The sequence below is a fragment of the Schistocerca americana genome, chromosome 9 (assembly GCF_021461395.2).
Source record: "Schistocerca americana isolate TAMUIC-IGC-003095 chromosome 9, iqSchAmer2.1, whole genome shotgun sequence".
NCBI classification, from domain to species: Eukaryota; Metazoa; Arthropoda; class Insecta; order Orthoptera; family Acrididae; genus Schistocerca; species Schistocerca americana.
In genome coordinates, this window is record NC_060127.1 from 66,256,682 (window position 1) to 66,281,435 (window position 24,754).

Genomic DNA, 24,754 nt, shown 5'->3' on the forward strand with positions numbered 1-24,754 from the left:
CTCACTCCCTTCCCAACCACTGCTTCACTTTCATGCTCCTCGACTCTTATAACTGCCATCTGATTTCTATACAAATTGTAAACAGCCTTTCGCTCCCTGTATTTTACCCCTGCCACCTTTAGAATTTGAAAGAGAGTATTCCAGTCAACATTGTCAAAAGCTTTCTCTAAGTCTACAAATGCTAGAAACGTAGGTTTGCCTTTCCTTAATCTTTCTTCTAAGATAGGTCTTAGGGTCAGTATTGCCTCACGTGTTCCAACATTTCCTCCGGTAATTTTCACATCTGTCAACACCTGCTTTCTTTGGGATTATATTCTTCTTGAAGTCTGAGGGAATTTCGCCTGTCTCATACATCTTGCTCACCAGATGGTAGAGTTTTGTTTGGCCTATCTCTCCCAAGGCTGTCAGTAGTTCTAATGGAATGTTGTCTACTCCTGGGGCCTTGTTTTGGCTTAGGTCTTTCAGTGCTCTGTCAAACTCTTCACGCAGTATCATATCTCCCATTTCATCTTCATCTACCTCCTCTTCCATTTCCATAATATTGTCCTCAAGAACATCGCCCCTGTATAGACCCTCTATATACACCTTCTACCTTCCTGCTTTCCCTTCTTTGCTTAGAACTGGGTTTCCATCTGAGCTCTTGATATTCATACAAGTGGTTCTCTTTTCTCCAAAGGTCTCTCTAATTTTCCTGTAGGGAGTATCTATGTTACCCCTCATGATATAAGCCTCTACATGCTTACATTTGTCCTCTAGCCATCCCTGCTTAGCCATTTTGCACTTCCTGTCGATCTCATTTTTGAGACGTTTGTATTCCTTTTTGCCTGCTTCCGTTTTTATATTTTCTCCTTTCATCAATTAAATTCAATATTTCCTCTGTTATCCAAGGGTTTCTACTAGCCCTTGTCTTTTTACCTACTTGATCCTCTGCTGCCTTCACTATTTCATCCCTCAAAGCTACCCATTCTTCTTCTACTGTATTTCTTTCCCCCATTCCTGTCAATTGTTCTCTCTACCTGAAACTCTGTACAACCTCTGGTTCTTTCAGTTTATCCAGGTCCGATCTCCTTAAATTCCCACCTTTTTGCAGTTTCTTCAGTTTTAATTTACAGCTCATAACCAATAGATTGTGGTCAGAGTCTACATCTGCCCGTGGAAATGTCTTACAATTTAAAACCTGGTTCCTAAATCTCTGTCTTACCATTATATAATCTATCTGATATGTATTATGTTACGTGTGAGAATCTGGGATGAATTTCTTAAATCAAAGAGCGTTTAAAACTTAACACTTTGAGGACCAGTCACTTGAAGAATTTCGAGCCCAAAAGACCAGATATTTATTCACTATTTAAAATTTTACTCAAGCATTTATGTGATGTGTCTTAAAGTGTCACACTCAAATAATGACCAATATTATATGTGAAAGCTTAGTTTTTCTTGTAGCTACACTATGTATATTAATTTAAACCATTAACTTAGCCCAATTTGTGTGTTCGCGCTATTTAACAGTGGTGTTGCTCTTAGCTGGATAAGTCACGTTTCCTAAACTCTGAGTATCTTCTGTCATTGGCTGGTGAAATCGCATGACATGAGCTGTGATTGGCCTACAACAGCACATCGCAATCTCTCTTTCAGTGCGTTCTAAACTCACATTGAGTTCGATTGAATTCGAATTCATTCTCTCGTAATATGAAAATATGCAGTGTACATGTTGCTGCACGTCAAAGATCTTTTCAAAAACTAACTCCCCCCTCCCCCTTTACTGTCACGGTTTGGCATGGCGGAGCTCTTGCACATTCCTTACAGCCAGTGACACAGTACCTCACTGAAATAATACAAAACTCACTACAGATCAAACTCCTTAAAAACTGTGGAGAGTAAGTTGTTTGGTCTCACAAAAAGAATGGGATCAGAATGACATCACAGAAGAGCCCTAGAATGGACAGAACCTGGGCGAAAACTAATTGGAAAGCCATGAACAAGATTAGAGACCAGGTGGAGGATGACATGAACCATAAAAGACTGCACTGGGAGGGGATGGTAAGTGACAGATCGTGGGAGAAAAGAGAAGCTTGAATGAGGTTCTGTGAACGACCTGCATAAGCAGAAACGTTCCAGGAACAGGAAGGAGAAGATATAGTCGAGAACATACGTGAAATGTGCTGCTCTGTTTTGTAAGACTGATGTAAATAAAATTGAATCACATCATCATAGGTATTATCCTTGTTAAAAATATTGTTCGGATTGTTACAATATAGGGGAGATGCTGAGCCGCAGAAAGACACGACAAAAAGACTGTCACACAATTAGCTTTTGGCCAACAAGGCCTTTGTCAAAATTAGACAACATACATACATGCACACACTAATGCAAATGCGACGTACAAACGCATGACCTCAGTCTCCGCCCACTGAGACAGACGTTGTTACATTCCATCCCGGATTGTCCATGGTTTCGATTGTTGTTATTGAGAGGGATTATAACATTCAAATAGCATTTATGCTCAGTATTCTCACAAAGATGTGGTATTTTTATGCAATTAAAGCTTAAAAATAATTAAATTTCAAGATTTAGTCATGTGATTGAAAATGCTCTGTTATTGACCGAAGCTCTCGTGATGTCACAGACAAGGAATAAGATGAGGCTATACGAGTGCTGTAAGAGTGCTAGCTGAAGTACTAGGTTTTATGTACTTTACCTGCAAACAGTTCAGCTGTTAAGTGATGGAAAATACATTTACAATTTTTAAATAACAATGGAAAGGAATTTTGTGAATGCTGATACCTTATGAAAGTTGATGCATTTGTGCTTCACTCCGTTTAGAGCGGCGATACGTGCGAGGATGGGCGTCCGTTCCCTGCTCTATGCAACATCATTACACTCACTCAACATTAAGGAATTTTAGAATGTTTTGCAAGTGGGTCCATGTATTATATCTAGATTGTCAACTATCAGTTGCGAACAATGATCAAAAGCACATAAAATTATTCTTGGCAGATCTTAGTGCTGATGTTGCTGATATCCCCTATATACAACACAATCAGCAGAGGAACCGCAATGTGCATCTGCTCTGTATCACAACAGACAGCATGTCTAATTGTGGAAGTGAAAATTCCAGGTTTGAACCCTGACAGGTTCATACATTTCTAAAAGTTTAAGGCAAAATACGAAAACAGCATTAATAAGAACTCAATTGTGGCAGTTGTTTCAATGGTGGGATGTGTTATATATAGCTTCCCATTGATCTTAGTCTGAGAAATGAATAACCGAAGATAAATGTATTTAATTTGCGTACAAGCAATTCACTTTTTTGGATAGTGGCGAAGGTGTCACCATGCGCACACAATACGAGGTGTAAGGACGATAAGGTTTTGTATGGGAGAGATACAAGGCATGTGTAATATGCAGGTAACACAAATGTAAGGACTGTGGTGTTTGTGAGTGGAAACTAATTTCAGTGTCTGAAATACTTACTTCATCTTTATGTAAGATGATGAAACTTTAAACTTTAAAAGTTTAAACAGTAAACATCCTAACTGGACAGTGGAAGATAAAAAAAGCATTATGTCCAGTAAAGTAAAAAATGTGGAGTCATATTAACTAGAAATCTTCTCAAAGGTGAAGTCTGTGAACAGCAGCTGCAAATGTTAGCACATGTAAACAGCAAGAAAACCCAACAATACTTTTCTGATCAGTGTGGTGAAATTTTGTAATTGTGGCTTGGTTTTCATATGAGAGGAGGCGTGTTACAAATAAGTTAAAATACTCTTTCAGGCTGAATTTGAATTGGTGACCTACAGATATCTGCTTATGAACTTTACAGTTTACCTCTATAGACCTGAGGTACCGAAGAGTGTATGTAATATTGGATATAATGACATTTTCACAGGTAGTTTAATTTCATTGAATAATGCTGTCCTCCTTTGCAACAGTGGGAAAGCATATCTCTGAGACGAATTAATGTTAACTTACCAGTGCAAGATGTATTTAATTAAGTTAGGGAACTCGTTCATCAGTGTGTTTGCATTTTACTGGGTCAGAGCGACAGCATTTCACACAACTTCTCATTCTTTAGAACTCTAAGAAAGAAATTTTTCAGCAATTTTTAAAGATGTATTTGTACAGTGCCACTACACACCATTTGTAACCCATTTTCTCAAATGTAAATTCCAAAACAAGACATCACAGTGAATGAGTTTTATGACAAAAGGAGCAGGGAGCTTCCCCATGATGTCACAAGCATCACGTGACTCAAATGGAGCTTTTTAGTGGGCTTTCAGATTATTTGAATTTCATCCCCCCCCCCCTCCCCCTCCTTTCTTTAAAGAAAATTCAAGAGGAGAAAAGCATGTTGCATGCATAAAATGGCATAAACCATTTAAGATGATTTCCAGAAAACAGTCAAATACCCTATTGCCCGCAATGCCTGCTACCATCGTTACAAAAACCTACTTGCTGAATACTGAGACAGAAGAAAGTTAATTTAAAATTACTTTTTTAGAAGGAAAGTAGAGAGAGTAAAACATTTAGTTTCTCTTTACAAATGTGTAGTTTCACAATATTGTTCCCAAAAACATACATCATCATGTTAGTGGAACAGTTTGGATCATTATGTGAACTGGGTAGCAGCTCCCGCTTTAATTTTAGCGCAGGGTCCACACTCAAAAATTGTATAGTGCGAATAAAGCAGACATGCTCAGTATACCAATGCTTTAATGATGTAGCTAATCTTGTTTGTGACTGATCTCTAGGTTACATGCTCAATTCTTGGTTATAAGATTGTTTTCTGTTACTTACTCCAGCAGTTGCACTGTGCTTCAGATTCAACGTGAAAATGGGATCTACTTATAAGTGTCTGGTATCGTCAGGTCAAAGCACTGACCTGTTTAATCCAAGGATTGCTTAGCCTTACTTGTGTGTTGCATTACTGGACAACTGAGTGGTGCATATGCAGTCAGCTTTATGTTTGGTATATGCCGTATGTATCTCATAAACTGTGTGTAAGAACACTTTCTGTGTTGTGCCATGTCCCTGGTTTTGGTCTTAAAGTTGTCTTGTGTGACGCATGCTTAATGAGTGAAACCGGCATTATCATTAATAATACTGCACTGTGGTTCAGTAGGAATAATGTTACTCTCAGATCCTAAATCCCTTACCTGGTTCAGATTCATTGATGACATCTTTGCAATCTGGATTGAGGGTGAGGACACCCTATTCACATTCCTCCAGAACCTCAACTACTACTCCCCCATTTGCTTCACCTGGTCCTACACTCAACCCAACGAGCTGTCTTCCTAGATGTTGACCTCCACCTCAAAGATGGCTACATCAGTATCTCAGTCCATACCTAACCTACTAACCACCAGTAATACCTCCACTTCAACAGCTGCCACCCGTTCCATACAAAGTAGTTTCTTTCCATACAGCCTAGCCACCCATGATCGTTGCACCTGCAGTGATGGATAGCCCCTCTCAAAATATACCGAGGGTCTCACAGAAGCTTTCACAGACCGTAATTACCCTCCCAACCTTTTATAAAAACATATCTCCCATGCCTTATCTTTCTAGTCTCCCACCACCTCCCAAAGTCCCACTGTCCTGCCACAGCAGAGCATTCCCCTTGTAACTTAGTACACCCAGGACTGGAGCAACTGAATTACATTCTCCACCAGGGTTTTGACTACCTCTCGTGCCCTGAAATGAGAAATATCCTGCACACCATTTTTTCCACCCCCCCCCCCCCCCCCCACACACACACACACACTCACACACACAGTGGTACTCCGCCATCCACTAAACCTACTAAACCTACACAATATACTCATCCATCCCTACACAATCCCTGCTCCCATCCCCTTGCTTCTTGGCTCATACACCTGTAATAGACCTAGATGCAAGACCTGTCCCATACATCCTCCCACCACCACCTACTCCAGTCCGATCACAAACATCACCTATCCCATCAAACGCAGGGCTACCAGTGAAACCAGTCATATAAATTATTCTCGAGACTGAGACCTGGCTGAACCCTGAGATAGGAAGTTCTGAAATATTTAGTGAGGGTTGGTGTCTTCATTGCAGTTGACAAAAATATTGTGTCTACTGAGGTCGAAGTAGTGTGTGATTGTGAAGTTATCTGGACACATTTAACAGGGCTAGGGGAAATAAAGTTAATTGTGGGGTGTTATTACTGGCCACCAGGTTCCACCGTGGCAGTTCTAAAATCATTCAAAGAGAGTCCACATTCTGTGATCTGGTAGCCATGAACAGACCAGACCTCGTCAACGGTGTCAGTGTTGAGACTGGGATTAGTGATCGTGATGTTGTCATTACGACTATGGTTATGCAGTTGTTAGCATCCCACTTAGTAAATGAATATTCATTTACTTCCGGTACGATGGACGTGGAAGAATTATGGGCAAATTTTAAACACATTGTAAATCATGCATTGGAGAAGTATGTGCCGAAAAAGTGGGTTACGGATGGAAAAGACCCACCGTGGTTTAACAACGCAATTCGGAGAATGCTCAGGAAGCAAAGACAGTTGCACTCGCGGTACAAGAAAGATCGGGAGAATGAGGACAGGCAAAAGTTAGTAGAGATTAGTGCTGTTGTAAAAAGAGCGATGTGCGAAGCATTCAACCACTACCACCGTCATACCTTAGCAAAAGATCTTGCTGAAAACTCAAGGAAATTCTGGTCTTACATAAAATCGGTAAGCGGGTCAAAGGCTTCCATCCAGTCACTCACTGATCAGTCTGGCCTGGCAACGGAAGACAGCAAAACGAAAGCTGAAATTTTAAATTTAGCATTTGAGAAATCTTTCACGCAGGAGGATCGTACAATTTGAGTCTTGTACAGATTCCCGTATGGAGGACATAGTGATAGACATCCCTGGGGTTGTGATGCAGCTGAATGGGTTGAAAATAAATAAATTGCCAGGTCCTGATGGGATTCCAATTCGGTTTTACAGAGAGTACTCTACTGCATTGGCTCCTTACTTAGCTTGCATTTATCGCGAATCTCTTGCCCAACGTAAAGTCCCGAGTGACTGTATATAAGAAGGGTAGAAGGACAGATCCTCAAAGTTACAGACCAGTATCCTTAACATCAGTTTGTTGCAGGATTTTCGAACATATTCTCAGTTCGAATATAATGAAATTCCTTCAGACAAAGAAGTTGCTGTCCACTCTTGTGAACCATGGATGAAGGGTATCAGACGGATGCCATATTCCTCGACTTCCGGAAAGCGTATGACTTGGTGCCCCACTGCAGACTACCTAACTAAGGTACAAGCATATGGGATTGGTTCCCAAGAATGAGAATGGCTCGAAGACTTCTTAAGTAATAGAACCCAGTATGTTGTCCTCGATGGTGAGTGTTCATCGGAGGTGAGGGTATCATCTGGAGTGCCCCAGGGAAGTGTGGTAGGTCCGCTGTTGTTTTCTATCTACATAAATGACCTTTTGGGTAGGGTGGATAGCAATGTGCGGCTGTTTGCTGATGATGCTGTGGTGTACGGGAAGGTGTCGTCGTTGAGTGACTGTAGGAGGATACAAGATGACTTGGACAGGATTTGTGATTGGTGTAAAGAATGGCAGCTAACTCTAAATATAGAGAAATGTAAATTAATGAAGATGAATAGGAAAAAGAATCCTGTAATGTTTGAATACTCCATTAGTAGTGTAGCGCTTGACGCAGTCACGTCGATTAAATATTTGGGCGTAACATTGCAGAGCGATATGAAGTGGGACAAGCATGTAATGGCAGTTGTGGGGAAGGCGGATAGTCGTCTTCGGTTCATTGGTAGAATTTTGGGAAGATGGTGTTCCTCTGTAAAGGAGACTGCTTATAAAACACTAATACAACCTATTCTTGAGTACTGTTTGAGCATTTGGGATCCCTATCAGTTCGGATTGAGGGAGGACCTAGAAGCAATTCAGAGGCGGGCTGCTAGATTTGTTACTGGTAGGTTTGATCATCACACGAGTGTTATGGAAATGCTTCAGGAACTCGGGTGGGAGTCTTTAGAGAAAAGGAGGCGTTCTTTTCGTGAATCGCTACTGAGGAAATTTAGAGAACCAGCATTTGAGGCTGACTGCAGAACAATTTTACTGCCTCCAACTTACATTTCGGGGAAAGACCACAAAGATAAGAGAGATTAGGGCTCGTAAAGAGGCATATAGGCAGTCATTTTTCCCTCGTTCTGTTTGGGAGTGGAACAGGGAGAGAAGATGCTAGTTGTGGTATGAGGTACCCTCCGCCACGCACCGTATGGTGGATTGCGGAGTATGTATGTAGATGTAGATGTAGATCTACAAGCTAAGCTGCAACCACTATGCTGCATTCTATGTGGAAATGACAACCAACAAGCTGTCTGTCCACATGAATGGCCACCAACCAACTGTGGCCAAGAAACAAGCGGACTACCCTGTTGCTGAACATGCTGCCAAACATAACATCCTTCATTTCAGTGACTGCTTCACAGCCCGTGCCATGTGGATCCTTCCCATCAACACCAGCTTTTCTGAATTGTGCAGGTGGGAACTTTCCCTGCAATACATCTTACATTCCTGTAACCCTCTTCCTGGCCTCAACCTTAGTCAGTCATTGTCCTCACCCGTCCAGCCACTTCCCTGTTCCCATTCCAGCACTACACAGCTCTCGTTCCACCATCCCACCCAGTCTTTTTTTTATTTTTCCTCCTTTTCTGCTACATCTCCACCTCACCCCTTTCCAAGCTGATATGTGCAACATTTTTAGTGATGTCGTTTTAAAGAATCTTCTTCACTCGATAGAGAAATACTACCATCTATGAGGCAGGCAACCATTCAGCATTGGCACGCAATGAGTTGTGAAAGGTCTTGGTCTCAAATTGATTTATTGGTGTGTTTTGATTCATTTTCATCAGACGTAGAATGAAGTACAAAAACAAGCCATACAGAAGTGCATACAGTTCATACATAAAGTATAATAATAGCTCGCATAAATGTGGAGCCAGGTGCCAAAGGAATGTTAGTTTTATTTGCAGTTCAATATTTTAACATAGAAAGTAATCACATATATGAAAAATAACATGATATTTGTCCTCGTAGGATAACCCAGATGAGTTATCGGAAGCAGAAAAGGCCTTTGATATACAGTTTAAGCAGTGGGAAGAGCAGTTCAACAAATGGAAGGAGCAAAATATCAACCATCCAGATAAGGTAAATGTTTACTTTAACACTTAATTTGAAGATACAGTCCTTCATTTAAAAACTTTCTGAAGAGTCCTGTGGTGCCTCCAGTATTTTAGAGCTTTGTTACAATTTCAGTATTAAATTGACTGTTTAGTCCAATACTCCAGATTTCTAATAGTTGTTGTAAAGGAGGAAGAAAATAAAATTCTTGTTATTGGTTAGTATTTGTATTTATATCATATGATAGTTGTGTGTTGTGAATGAACTTTGCAGTGTTACACTGATGTAAAGTCACCATTTTTGAGTGTCAAAATACTTTCCTGAGATTAGTTGAACTAATGACAGGAAACAAGATCGCTTGCACTTAACTGGAGGGAAATGAAAGAATATGCGTAACTTAAATAAAGTGAAATGTCTGTCATTATAATTGGCTTTCATCTCGTAAGGAATTTAGGCAAACGTTCTATATTTTGCTTTTTAGGTACAGTACAGAGAGTATGAAGCAAAATGGGAGAATTGGCGAGCACAGCTGCTTCACAGGAGAGAGCAAATGCGCCGTAAGCGAGAAAATTCTAATAAAACTGTGGTAAGTGTAACAGAAAAATTACAGTTTGATAGTTTGTGTGTGTTTTGTGATATCTGCACTAACTGTGCCCCTCTCATTTCGAGCTGAGTGGAAGGCTCAAACCAGAATTTCCACAGTTCTGTGGCTGTGTATGTTGTGACTTCTAATACATGTGTAGTAGAGTTACTAGTTCTGGGGGTTTCTCTAAATGGTTCTGTAGTACATTACTGTTACAGGACTCTGCAGATGAAAAAAATTACAAACCTGTATCAGTCAGAACAAGATGCAGAATTGTAATTTTCATCATTTTCAGTTATATCTTTTGAAATAAAGATGACCAACAAACTTTTCATAAAAGATGAACAACAAACTTTTCATGTAGAGAGATTTAAGGAACCGCAGTTTGCAAAATGTGTAAATGTAGGTAACTTTCTTTGCATAATAATACCAGGGGTGTTGAACAAGTAATGGAATACATTTTTCCCTCAGTCAATTTTGGTTGGAAAAATGTGGAATTGTTGTGGGACATCTTGGAATATTCCTGGTCCAGCCCCAGTTATTTAATGAAGCCCAGATAGGTGGCAGTGCCACACATAGCCTTCAAAATGGCATCTGTAATTGCTGTGCGTTCCAAGCAGAGAGCTAGCTGTCTTTTGAGTTTCTCTTTGCAGAAAACCAGAGCATCGCAAATATTCTTAGGCACTTGAATAATGTCTACGGAGTCCTGGCACTGAACAAAAGCACAGTGAGTCATTGGGAGAGACATCTATCATCATAAAACCAAGGTTGCATGAACCTGTACGATTCCCTGTGTGCTGGCTGGTCCCACACAGCTGGGTTTCCTGTGATGTTGGGACGTGTGGACTCCCTCCTTCAAGGTGATAGATGGATCACCATCAAAACACCTTGCTGCTCAACCAGACATCTCTGTTGGTAGTGCTGACACACTCGTCCACCAGTTGTTGTGTGCTCACTGGGTTTCTCGCCGCCTAACAGAAGACCGTAGAGAGCAACGAATGATGACCTGTGGCGGAATTGCTTGTGTGTTGGGAGGCCGGTATGACAATTTTTTGTCGAACACTGTCACTGGTGATGAAACAGGAGTTCATCCCCTTCGAACCGGAAAGAGAGCGGTAATCCATGTTGTGGTGCCACATCGCCTCTCCTCGAAACAAAAAGTACAGAGCCTCACCCTCGGCCAGTAAATACATGGTGACAGTCTTTCAGCACCCGGAAGTGTATTGTGCTACCCTCAGGTAATTAAAGAAATGACTTCAGTGTGTTCATCACCATAAAAATGCAAATTAACTTCTTCTCCATGACAATGCAAGACCTCACACAAGCCTGCACATCTGAGAGGAGCTCACAAAACTTCATTGAACTGTTCATCATCATCCACCCTACAGCTTCTATCACGCACCTTCCGACTTGCTTCCGTTTGGCCCAATGAAGGGTGCACTCTGCAGGAACAGTTCATGGATCACGGGGAGGTTATTGATGGATCAAGATATTGGCCCCGATGTCAGCCAGTAGAAGGAAGGAAGGAAGATTGGGTTTAATGTTCCCTCGATTTCAGGGTCATTAGAGATGGAGCACAAGTTCAGGTTGTGTCACGATGAGGAAGGAAATCGTCCATGCTCTTTCAAAGGAAACATCCTAGCATTTTCCTGGAGTGACTTAGGGAAATTGCGGAAAATCTGTATCTGACCGGTCGGACATGCCGTCCAGTAAGGTGGTGTAAGGCCATTGGTTTGAACGGACATTGTGTTGAAAAATAGGGTTTTGTACCCAAGAGAGTGGGGAATGATATGGTGTGTTTATAACTGTAATGACAGTGGAGTCTGCGATACTATACGGTTACAGGCTGTTTGTTTCTGTGGTATTCTGTAGGTCATATCTTTGTTCTCACCAGCTATATTATTGCTTATTTGATTTGTTTTTGTGTGGTTCTACACTTATGTGGATTTTAATCCCAGTGTTTTTTATGGGACTGCTTATGCCATACAGTGTTGTAGTGCGCTAGGTGTGTGACAATTTCTCAGTGTTGTCTTATTCTCAGAAATGCTTCCCAGTGTTTATTTTTACTGTCAATAAAGCTGTCATTGATTACCATTATGGAATAAACTTTCATAGTTTTTTGATGATTGGGCCTGCAGCTGCATTCTTGAAAGGACATTGTAAGTGAGGTTCCAGTATCACTGCTTATAAAATATTTGTTGATTATTACGACAGCTGTGTTGGAAGATTTCAATTTTCAAGTATGTCTATGTTCCGATGCATATATAACATCTGGTGTGGCTATGTCTGGTGACCGTACTTCTTACATTTCAAGTGAAATTCTAAAATATTGATTTCACGTCAATTTTTGACAGTTCATACCATAGATGTTTTATGTTTATAAATCGACTGTGGTGTGAACTTCTTGAGGAATTTAATGAGAACAGTTGCCAGAGTCAGTCACACCACATGTTATACATACGTCAGGACAACATAGACATACTTGAAACTGGAAATCTTCTGAAACAGCTGTCATAAAAATCAATAAACGCTTTAGGCAGTTATAATAAAATTTCATAGTTGGAAAACTTAAGAAATAATTTTTCCAGCTGTAGTTTAACACCTACTATAGCCTCGCCAACTTCAAAGAAGCAAACTTATACAGTCGTGACACCAACAAAGACAGTGATATTATATGGACATCAAGACCACCTGATGTCCATAGGAAAGCATAATTTTGTAATGCTTTAAATTATCTTCTTCAAAATTTGGAGTATTGCACCCAGATATGTATTTCCACAGATAACCAGATGATGGCAGTCATGCTGAAATACGTGTAGTGTTTAAAAAGTATTCTAAATATGTTTGTTATGTTTTCCCATATGTTCCGCTCCTAAGTATCCCCTCAGTCTTAGGTCTACGAAATGAAAAATGAAGCTAATTCATCTAAACGAAAAATATGTCCATCACATGTAATACACAAGTATAACAACAATAAAATTTGACAAATTTGCACATAGGTATTGTGTGTGCCCTGGGACAGTTACTGATTTACACAAGCTGCAGAACTCTGCAATTTTTATCTTCCTGTGCAAATTTAAAATACCCTTTGCAATTGTAATACTGTTTATAGGAGAAAGTACTCTTTCACAGTACTGCGAAATGTTATTGTGATGTGTAAGTAAATTGAGAATTAAATAACATAATGAATGTATTTAAACATGAACATCTCTATGTTCCTCGTTAGTGACTCATTGTTACTTCCGTGTGTTATTTGTGCAATAGCTGTTGTTCGATACAAGGTAAGTGTATCTCTGTGTTGCCAGTACAGTGCTGACCTATCATGACCTCTCTAGACATATAAGCTGCATCACTCTTTCTTCATTCCTCTCATTCGCTTGAGCTACGCAGTCTTCTTTCTGCAGAAGCACAAACCGAAAAAAGACTTATGTGCTGACAACAATATTTATTACTACATTAAAACTTTTCGAGATCTGTCGCTCAGGAAACTTGAACTACCGATGGCACTTTGTGGGATTAATATTTACAATGGTGATCACTGACAAAATGTACAGGAGAAACAGGTGGTCAGTATGAGAGCCGGGAGGATTAACGAAATATTGCCATAATAGTACAGAAGAGTTGGTCAAAAAGGTGGTTGATTTTACATGTGAATTAAGACTGTAAACCTGTTGTATTAATGCTAAGCAGTATTTTTAGTTTCCAAGCACACTATTAGCTTAATAATGTATAGTACTTATATAACTTGAAAATTTTTCATTATAGATTGTGGGTAACTTACTCTGTGTAATTGAAGTATTATCTGAAAAAAGCTGTACATATATTCAGACATATCTCAATAAAACGTAAAGATAATACAGTGATAGACATTCCACAAAACACAGAAATAAAATATCCTGTGACTACAGTATCAGCAAATCACAATAAGACTTCTCAGTTCATACAAATACCTGGTGTAACAGTTTAGATGATGGTGACGAGGAGGGGTGGGGGGGGGGGGGGGGGGAATGGAAAATCGATAGGGTTAATCATTGGTAAAACACATTTGGTTCATTGGTAGGATGATGGGATACTGGGGAAACTGAATCTTTCTAAAAATGAGATTTGCTTACAAAACTCTTGTGTGACTTATCCTAGAATATTTCTGTTATGTGGGGTCTGTACAAAATATAACGGGATATTGAACTTGTGCAAAGGAATGTGTCAGAAGATGCTGAAAACCTGGGTTGACAGATGCTTGAAGATAGATAGCAGCTGTCTCATGTAATGCCCTTACAGAGTATCAAAGACCAGTATTACGTGAGGAATCTGGTTATACACTACATCCCTCTGTATATTGTAGGAGCCACAGAGATGAGAGTAAACTGATTACTATGCTCTCAGAGGCAGTTAAACATTCATTTTTCCTGCTCTGCGTACACAAGTGGAATGGGAAGAAACCTCAATATTGGAACAATGGGAAGTACCCCCTAGTCATGCACTTCACAGTGGTTTCCAGAGCATTGGTGTGGATGTAGATGTCGATTATAAATGATGTCCTTATAAGAATTCCTCAAATTTTTGAATAAAATTCATTAATAATGGGAAAGTTAAATTACTTTAAATTCATTAGTATACATTATGGTGATATAAGGAAAATAGTATCTGACAGGTGCCCACCAAAACTTTGGGATGAACTATACGCACTTACAGTATGTAAAACTCTGGATTGTTTTCAGTTTGTTCACTTGTAAATGTGTCTCAAGGCAAAAGATGACATTCCTTGCATAATTGTTGTACACATTTTGCTTTTCCAAGACCCAATCAGCAAATTCATACCATTGCAAATTGATGTCAGTTGAACCTTCTAAGGATGTAGATGAAGATCTTCAGTCAGAATTCGCTACATGTTGCTCCTTGAAATGTTTAGTTCTTGTGATCGACAGTGAATTGAGGTTCAGGTTCTTTGGGATACATTCTTATTTACTGTAGTGACATTTTAAGTAGATCTGTTGGTATGATGTCTACAGCAACAAAACCACTTTGCTCACATTTCAGACAAATATTGTCCAGCACAAAGAGAAGCAACCTTTGTTTACAACACAAACATTTTTTCTAGAGTTCTACTTTTGTCCTTTGTAGAGAAAATGTTTGCAAAACCTTCCCTCTCCCACCAGGTAAAGTCTCTACCCCATGAGAGACATAAGTATATGTTATGTGCTAAGTGGAAAGCAGTTCCTGTTGAACCACTTTTGAGGTAGCTTCCAGGCAGTGACGGTACTTTATTTCAGGTGCCAGTGGTCTCTCAGATAAAAGTACAATCATTCTCCATGTCCTAATTTTTATAGTTCATTTTGCTTAAATGACAGCATGTCGTCATATATCAAAGGAATCATTGTCACAGTAAACAATGCCATTCTGTTCTGTTAGCAGTTACTGCTTATGAACAGTATTCTCTCAAAAAAAAAAAAAAAAAAAGGGTGAAAGGAAGAACTAGTGAATCTGTGTAATCTTATACCTCACGGAATCCTCTTGGCTAATAAGATTTTCAACAGCATTCAGTTGATGATTTGGTGAATAGTGCTGATGGACAGCATTATTACCTTCTCCAATAACACCTAAAATGATGATCTTAGGGTTGTGATTATCTTACTTGCCGAATGCAAGTATCGAGGATTTAATGATATCCATTATTCTTACGGTTAGTATTTGTGCATCATTAATGCAATTCTTGAAAATTCTTAGTGGCTCTTCATAAAAAATGTAGAGTTTCAGGGCAGTAACATTGAATAAAATGTTCTCAGGCTTTCAGCTGTGCCAAGTGTTTAAAATGTCACAAGCTTTCTACCTGGTACTCTATAGTCATTGTGAAGCAGAATGACTGCTGGTACGCCTTTATACACCTTTGCTGCCGGCTGTGACATCACTGGTGCCTATGCTATCATCATATGTGGACATAAGTTGACTCCTCATCAGATGTGGCTGCTTCACACATGCCTAAGCACACTGTGGTGCAAACATTGGTGAAGCCACTCAAATCTAAATCACTGACAACACTTTTTGATGGAGACTGTGACCTACAGCTCAGCATGCTTGCGATCCAAAAATAGCACATTGAATACGGAGTCAATATATGCTTGTACGTGGCAATACTGTGGACACCGCTGACGGCACAGCCAGCAGCTAGTGTATATGAGGACGTACCGGCAGCCCATCAACAGTCATTCCATTTGACAATTGTCAAAAGCTTTTGCCATTTTACTGCCTGATGAGGGTACATGCATTTCACTTCAGAGGTCGCCGAGAAACTAACTTCTACCTGAACATACGTCTGGGCACACCTGTCCATCTCAGTTGTGATGAAACGAGCCAAAGATGTCATATAGTCTGGAATTTGGAACATGTTTGAATCCTGCTAACTCTGTGTAATCGAGTTTGCCTGACATAACATGCCCTAATTCACTTAATGTCTCTCCAGTGAGTGAACTATTATTGATACTAGGTTTTTCGAAATTTGATCCACTCTGAGAAAACTGACAAACTCACTCTCGCACATTACATATGGTTTTATAATCACTCTCTCATATGTTGCATCAAAAATTCTTTCTCCGTGACATCACATCACATCTCCTTCCCAATGTAGTTTTGGCAATAGAAGTGTTGTAGAAGTTAAAGCAGTTAATTGTTGTAATTGATAATCAAAAAGCAGTGACAGTGATTTTCGGACCTTCATTTTTTTCTAAACCCATAATTTGGGGCAGAGAATAATTATTGCCACTTTTTCACATAAATTCTGTCTTGCAGATCGTATTTTGTATTACGAAATTTAAGATTCCTACTTCAAGTTTCTGAGAGAGAGTTTGTAATTCGAATGTCAGAATTGTAAATCAGGAAAGAAACTGATGTTAATCTGGTGATGCTTTCTTTGTGACCAGTCGAGCATCAAGTGGCATTGTTTCTTGGTGGTAACAGTGCACATAGTTGCTTTGCTAATACTGATTCTTCATCTAATGTGTCTCATCTAAATAAACTACTGTGTCTTTGAACTCAGGTTCTGTATGTACTAGGCTCATTTGTTCAGACACTATTTTAAATAGGCCCTGTGGAACAACTTCCTACCTTACTTCCTTCCTCTATGTGACAAAGACTTCGTAGTATGAGCGCATACCCTTGCAGCTTTGTGAGGTATTTGAGCTTGTACTACCCTGAAAGACCAGCCAATACAGAAAACACACTAGAGAATGAAAACCAAATTAACTTGATAATACTGCTTTTGCCAGATGGTTTATTGGCTTCTGGAATAGCTTCACAAGAACTGTAGAAATTAATATAACTAATAACACAATTTATGAAACTAACAGTGTGTAGCTAAGAACAGTAGGAATCCCAACCATTCTGATATTCTAGGAGATTCACTGGATCTAGAATGAAAACAATAACTTGTATCGCATCGGACTCTGCTCTTGTGCAGTGCTCCAGATGAGGTACGTCCTGGCTTTAAAACTGTAGGAAAAAGTACTGTAATAGTACCCAGCAAAGTGACCATTAAGGTGTATCAAATAGCTACTACTGTTGGCATGGTATAAGAAGCAGTAAAATGGAATTGAGATAATGGAAAACACGTAAGTGAACCATTTGTCATTTCAAAAGTAATCGCCATAAACGTTAATGCGTATATCCCACTGTGAGACATGATGCTCAGTGTCTTCATAGGAAAATGTTTGTGGTGGCCTGTGGAACCGTTAAGGTACACAGGAGTGCTGCTCTTCGTCTGAAGCAAATCAACTGTCACGAATGTCTTTCTTTGGGCTTCCAAAAATATGTAAACTGCGTGGGAGGGATTGAGACTGCATGGGGGGATATGTAAGGGCTTCCGAGCTCAACCTCTGCAGTGCGGTCAAAACATGTTGCTAGTTGGATTGAAGAATTCATGTTGCTAGTTGGATTGAAAGTGACAAATTTTATGTAGTTTTGTTACGCAGCTAATTGTGCATGAAGTCACATTATGTGTTGTTTTCTTTATCAAGATCACATTTGAAGATCTTAGTCACAAAATCTCTGTGATGACCAACCGTGAACTTTGAGATAATATTCATTTTGTTGTGGCGAATTGTAATGACATTGTTGCAAAGTGTGTTGGTGTGTGTGCCTACTCAGTGCTGACACCACACACTAATTATTCGCAGCATTCTGCCTACGTCCATTCCATGCACTACAGGTATTACATTGCTGGAGTTGGTAGCGCATTGTAATGGCATGAAACTTGGGGATTCTCTCAACATTTCCTTCCATCAGTTTAGGAGTTTAACATAAAATTAAGCCTCCACATTCCATTTTGTATACACTTCCCATAAACTCACATGCCCCCTCTTTTCCATAGATCATGCTTCACCTAATAAGGAAGTTCAGTAATTTCATTTTTGCTATACCTGTCTTTGTGCATTTTTAACTGTACTGCTTCTTTTAAGTTCATATCTAATTTCAACTCATACTTTAACCCCATAAAATAGTCAATTTTTGATTGAAAATGAAATTGCTAGAAGCCAGTTAAGGATTGTATCTTTACTTGAAAAGAAACATTTATGCCTACCTGCAATTGTCAATAATATTCCAGATATGCGTGGTACCAATGCAAAGAGATCTTGTATTTTATTTACTGTTGTCATTGAAATTTGTGCAAACAGTATCACCTGTACCCAGTTTCTTTCTTTTTTCCCCCCTTTCATTTTGTAGCTTTATGTGTAATTTAATTGGTTTTTTTTTTTTTTTTTTTTTAATGCAGCTGCCATCTTTATAGTAAATTTGTTTTTTACTTCTCAGACATGACATATACTGTGTGGAAGATTCTAGTTTTATTTGTGAAGTATTGTATCATTTGCTTACAACTGTTCTCTCCACCTCCAGATAGAATTTTGTAGAACATGTAAGGTACTGTTGCACAATGCAGGTACGTGGGTTTGGCAATTTACATTCAGGTTTCATTGGCACCTTTAATAAAGTCGAATTTCATAAGAGATACTTAAATGTGTGTAACAATAACTTTCCCAGTCTTTTATAATTGAGGAAAACAGTTTGTATGAAATTAATACAGTAAGGTTATTCATAACATGAAATATTATAATGAGATGAGATGGACGGCGTATTTACTTGTTTTCATCAGCCTCAGGGCAGTGAAAGTGAGGTGATTAATGATTACGTATAAGAGATCAGTAGACTGTAGGATGACTTAAGAGCACAGTAAAGTGTCCCAAATAGTAACGAATGAGAAATATTGGCTCATCTTTACTCCTCTGTAGGAGACATGTGGTTTGTTACTACTACTGATGTGACTGGAGAAGTTTTGTAGAAACCATTCTCAGTGTGATTCATTCTGTGTGTGTCTGTTATTATGGATGAAAGTGTAGTTTACATGTCCTTATTTAGTTGTTGACAATGTATTGCATTGTGATCAGTTGAATTTTTATCCTCGGTGTATTTGTTGTGTCAGAATCTGTTACATACTGTGGCTGGTCTTTCATTGAAAACTAACTAATCAGATAAACACAGTAATAAGAGGTAAACCGTGATCATCCAAACGAGTCCTTAAGGGCTGGCTCTGAGCACTGTGGCTAATATCCTGAGGGCGTCACATGTATGCAGTCCACCTGAGACTTTCAGCAGGTTTACAAAGGACTGTTGTGCTGTGCGGGTAATACTTAACTTATTTGTCTTCTGGATAGCAGCAGCTGCGGCATTTTAAAGAAATGGAATGGTGTAATTTTTGTGACCTATGGTAGCCTTTGAAAGTGCCGCTGAAATAGCACATACAATTGTTAACTGAAAGGTTTTGTAAAATCAAGAGAGCATTTGTTGCTGCTTCATGTTCTTGTTTTATATACAATGTAATACATTTTTCCAGCATTCTGTTGACTCCATTAGCACATTTTTGTTTTTTTCTCAAGAAGTTAAAAAGTGATTAATTACAGTAATCATTATCACCACTCGTTCATGTTCACATTGTGTGTTTACTCTAATGAACTCTACAGTAACAATACAGGTGTCATTAAGCATGCAGTGATACACAAATTCACCTGAGCAGTAGACAGATGCAGCAGACTGACACTGTTAGCTGACGTTCCATTTGGTACACCACTTCCTGCAAAACAAAGCCACCACAATGTGTGTACTATCACCAAACAGGAACTACAGTTTCGGTGTAAATTTGCCTTGTCTGCTTGCCCCCCTCTCTCATCTTCCTGCGCACACACTACTCCAGTTCATCAAATGACTCTGCAGTGGATACGCAATTATTCGAACTGATTGTTGTTGTATGTCATTTGTATACTAAAAAAAGTGCAAATAATTGAATGTATGAAGAAAAGCAATTTTTGTATTATTAACTCTAGAAAAAAACCTGCGTGCCACTGCATGGTCATCTTTTAGGCGTATTTCCTGTGGTTATCTTTCTGCAATTCATACATAATGTTAGGTGATTGTTTTTGTAAAAAAACCACCAGTACAAAGATTCTTCCGAAAGTTCATTTTTCAGTTTCCTCGTCACTTTTCAAAGTTTACTCCTATCTTCACTATAAAGTTTGCAGGTGTACTTAAAACTGAATCTGCATTCTTCTTAATATTGCTTATTGCAGAAATACCTACACCATACGTATCAGCTAACTAGCCAGTTTCTCATTTTTTTAAAAAATGAATTGGTATTTATTTTAACTTTTAATGATTACACTATTCTTTTGTGCTTTGACATGTTCATGCACAGACGTGGCCCAGTGCAGTGGCATAGCAATTGGCAATGTTTAACTCAAACAATAATGAAACGTGAGAGACCATGTGAGTTATAGGTGGGTAGTGATGCTGCCACATACATGTGCTCACATGGACTAGACTACAGAGATATTTGCTTGTGCTTGGTAATCCAAATAATTGCTAATCTGGATAATCAAGTCTCTGCTGTATATGGTTCCAGAGACATTTCAAAATCTCAAACATTCATGATATATATATGCAGACTGAAATGGGGATGAAATGGCGAATTAAAATGTGTGCGAAGGCCAGGATTTGAACTTGGGTGTCCTGCTCACTAGGCAGATATGCTAACCACCATGCTACCCTTGAGCAAAGGCTTTGCAAAACTGCAAGGAATACCCTAGCATGCCTCACTCCTCTGTCCAAATTCCTGTTCACGCCTCAGCCCACTTGGTACTCCACCTAAACTCAAACAGCATATACATGTTTGAGCCCTGCCTTAACCTGCTTTACTGAATCTGCCACATTTCCTTTCATTGTTGAAGATTTCATAAAAATGGTGAAACATGAGATGAAGCTGAACTCCTCAATTTACGTGTTTATCCACACTACGTCATTTGTTCCTATAGTAGTAAGTAGCAAATTAAACCATATTGATGGCCCAGAGTGTGTGCTTTGTGAAGCATAAATGGAATAAGGGTATGTCCAAGAATGTTGGAGTTTAGCTCTAGTCATTCCTTCCGAAAAACAGTCTCACACAGTAGTCTGCCATTCTGTCAGAAATTCATATTTAGCAATGATAAACAATTTAAATTTTGTGTTGTTGCACTCACTTATAATGCCACAAGAAACTGCAACAAGTTGTTGAATTTTAAAGTCAGGATTAAGTTTGTGTTATTGCTCATACACCAGTCGCTGCTGATTAGACACCTGGCTGTTGTGTAATTCCGTGTGTGTTAAGAAAATTGGATCTAAAACTGTTAAGATTCATAGTTTGGAAAAGGTCTTCAGACCATCAATTGCAGCCGTTACATTTTTATTGCAGTAATTAACTAGTGCAAATTGTTCTCATGGCATACTATGGTAAAGCTAGAAAATTGTGTTTGGGGTGGTTGTTCCCAAACATTCTGCAGTATCATGATCAGGACTTGGCAACCAGTAGCCTAAGTCAGCATCAGTGTGTGTTCTATCATCCTCCTCCTCCACAACCTCCAAAACTCTCTCTCCCTCTCTCTCTCTCTCTCTCTCTCTCTCTCTCTCTCTCTCTCTCTCTCTGTAATTGTTTGCTATATCCTTCTTTGACTTCCCTTCTTCACACTGCAGCATTGGCCAGTAACATTTTCCGTACCTTGACACTCTACCACAGTTTTCTAATTTCCATGAGAGTTCATAATGTGTGTTTTACTTACAAGGTTTGTTTATATCTCTATCAAAATTCTGAGTTTCAAGTTTTATCAAGATCCAGTTTTAGAGACTTTTATGATGAGTCTTTTCTTGAATTACTTTATCCAAGCTTTAAGCTGGAGACATACTACCTAGAAGGTTTTTTAATAAATTTTGAAATTTTAATTATTTTTCTGTTGTACAGGATCCAAACCGAGCTGGTCGTGGAAAGCCTAACCGTGACCGCAACAGTGTGAGTAGTGGTCCTCCTGTGGGAGGATACTTCACTACTCCTCCACAGGGGGATCAACAGCAACATCAAGAACAGCAACAAGACCAAAAGCAGCAACAAGATGACCAACAGCAAACACAGCTGAATGCTGACAGTGACTACCGCCAGACACCTGCCAAACAAGAGGGGGGTGGGGTAACTGACACAGAGCAGAAGACAGAACCAGATGACGGCAGTGGCATTCAGGCATCTGCAGAGACAGACCAATCTCAGACAGGTCAGGATGGCACAGAAGGGAGGGACGTAAAAGAAGAAACAGCGGAGAAACCCTCTAAATCTAGCCCTGTGAAAGATGGCGTGATCCCAGGCTTGGATCTATTAACAAATGATGGGGAGAAGAAAGAATCTGCAGACGGACATGGGGCCACTGAAGAAACCGAAAATAGTGCCAAAGACACAGACGATCGTGCAGACCACTTGACATCTGCGTCAGGCCAAGACTCCACTTTTTTGAATCAGAATGCTGGTGGACAAAACTCCACTGGGGCCCAGGGATCATCATTTATTGACCAGAGTTCACTGCAGCCTAACAAACAAGAGGAGGATAGTGGAAATCATGAATTGGACAGTTCTTCCGAATTGCAGACAACTAAACAGTATGGCAATAGAGAAGCTCCCACTGGGCAGAGCATGGGCCAGGCTAGTGGAAACACACAGTTCACAAATCAGCCTCCTCCACTTTTTGGAAGCCAGCCACTGGGAGGTTCTGACAATAGGGGCCCACCACCTCCCTTTGGCAAGGGTGGATTTGCAAATCCCCCACCAGGTGTACCCCCTCAGTTCGGCGGAGCAAATCAGCTACCACCCAGTCAACAGTATGGGAACCAAAATTTCCAGCCAGGACCTGGCAATCAATTTGGAGGTCCACAGTCTGGACCAGGAGGTCCCAACAGAGGTCCTCCACCATTTGGAGGAGGTAATTTTGGACAGCCTCCTCCAAATGCCCAGGGATTCGGCAACCAGGGACCACCAAACTTCGGTAGGGGCGGTCCCGGAGGTCCACAAGGTTTTGGAGGGCCGAGAGGACCACCGAATTTCGGAAACAATCCGCCAGGTGGTCTGGGTGGATTTGGCAATCAGGGACCGCCAGGAGGACCCGGTGGGTTTGGAAATCAGGGAAGAGGCCGTGATGGACCACCGTTCGGAAGTGGAGGCCCTAGATTTGGAAGCGGTCAGAGTTTTCCTCAGGGAGGGCCGAAACCTTGGGCTTCTGATGACTGGCAAAAGCCCCCGATCAAAGAGGGAGGTGGTCTCCTGGGAAATTATCCTGCCGAGAAAGATAATACTGACAGGGAACGCCCTCCAGGATACCCTCCGCCTCTGCTAGGTCCTCGCGAACTTCGTCGCGACCAAGACTTTGGCGGCTTTCGCGGAGGCAGAGGGGGACCTATGGGTCGAGGTGGGGGGCGTGGGGGTTGGCAACACAGGGGAGGTCGAGGAAGGTTTGGGCCGGGGCCAGGGCCACCAGAAGATGGACGTGGCGGCAATGACCAGGTGAGCAGGAGATTCTCTCGCCCGTAGGAAGTAAATAACTTTGCAGGATTATGTGGACTGTTGGCCTCACTCGATCTGTGATGATTTTTATTTTCTGCGCTTATCATTAAAATGGTTTACTGCTAAGACATGCATAGATAAGGTGGTAAATGTGTTTTTTGTATCGTTGTTGTATTGAATCGGACAGCGACTTGTGCACGAGATTCATCTGACACCGTCAGATTGATAGAGATTTCCAGGTGAAGCTTTTTAGACACTGCTATCTAATCAAAATTACAGTGTAACAGATTAATGCTAGAATATGTACACACTTCCTGTGTTCAATAAAATGACATCTTCAGTTGCATACAGTGAGTTCTGTAAGAGCTGGAATTCAAGCTGGTTTTCTGTATTGGGAGAAGTTACAGTATTTATGCACTTTGTGAATTTGTTCATTACATATCGAGTGTTGGCTATAGAATAGTTCCTGCTCACTATGATTTTTAAAACAGTCAGTTCTCTGATTCATAATACTGATATTTGACCACATTCCTCCTGTTATCAATATTATTGTCTAACAAGTGAGTGGTTGTAGTATTCAGAGGCTCATTGTATGCTGGCTTAGGTTGAAACATTTTACCACATGTTTGAAGACTAAAGCAGGTCTGGTTTTAATTTTGAAAATATGGTTAGAGAGAGAGTTGTGTGTGTGTGTGTGTGTGTGTGTGTGTGTGTGTGTGTGTGTTGCACATTCGTGCAGGTGCACATATTTTTGAATAGATGTGTTTTTGTTCTATTTGTTAAAAAGAAAAACTTTTGTTTCAGATATTATTTTTGTCATGCACAGAGCTCACTGTGACACATACATTGTATTTTTAGTGTGAATTTGCTGTTCTTTGAGTTGCACTCTTTGCAGGTGATCTACACATTATTGAACTATGTTTTAAAGTGTGGAAGAAAATGACTTAAAATATTTTGTTTATTGCCATCAGTGCACCTTTTGATCACAAAATTGCAATTGAAATAAAAAGGAAATTATTGTAAGATATAATCTTAGAGCAAAGCTGTTTCAGTTAGCCATATGCCAATAACTATATTAGTTAATTGCATACTCTGCCTTTACTC

At 39.9% G+C, this 24,754-nt stretch overlaps 1 protein-coding gene across 13 annotated transcripts in view; it reads left to right on the forward strand.

Annotated features, from left to right (window-relative positions):
- Nucleotides 1–24,754, forward strand: part of LOC124551171 (YLP motif-containing protein 1-like) — a 383,298-nt gene that overhangs the window by 77,977 nt on the left and 280,567 nt on the right. For all 13 annotated transcript variants that reach the window (XR_006967786.1, XR_006967785.1, XR_006967783.1 and 10 more), the window contains exons 8-10: nucleotides 9,096–9,206; nucleotides 9,661–9,765; nucleotides 22,070–23,650. Coding sequence is in view for 7 of the 13 variants with exons in the window: in XM_047126156.1 (XP_046982112.1) it covers nucleotides 9,096–9,206; nucleotides 9,661–9,765; nucleotides 22,070–23,650 (1,797 nt within the window). In the remaining 6 variants the exon portion in view is untranslated. The remainder of the gene's footprint in view (nucleotides 1–9,095; nucleotides 9,207–9,660; nucleotides 9,766–22,069; nucleotides 23,651–24,754) is intronic.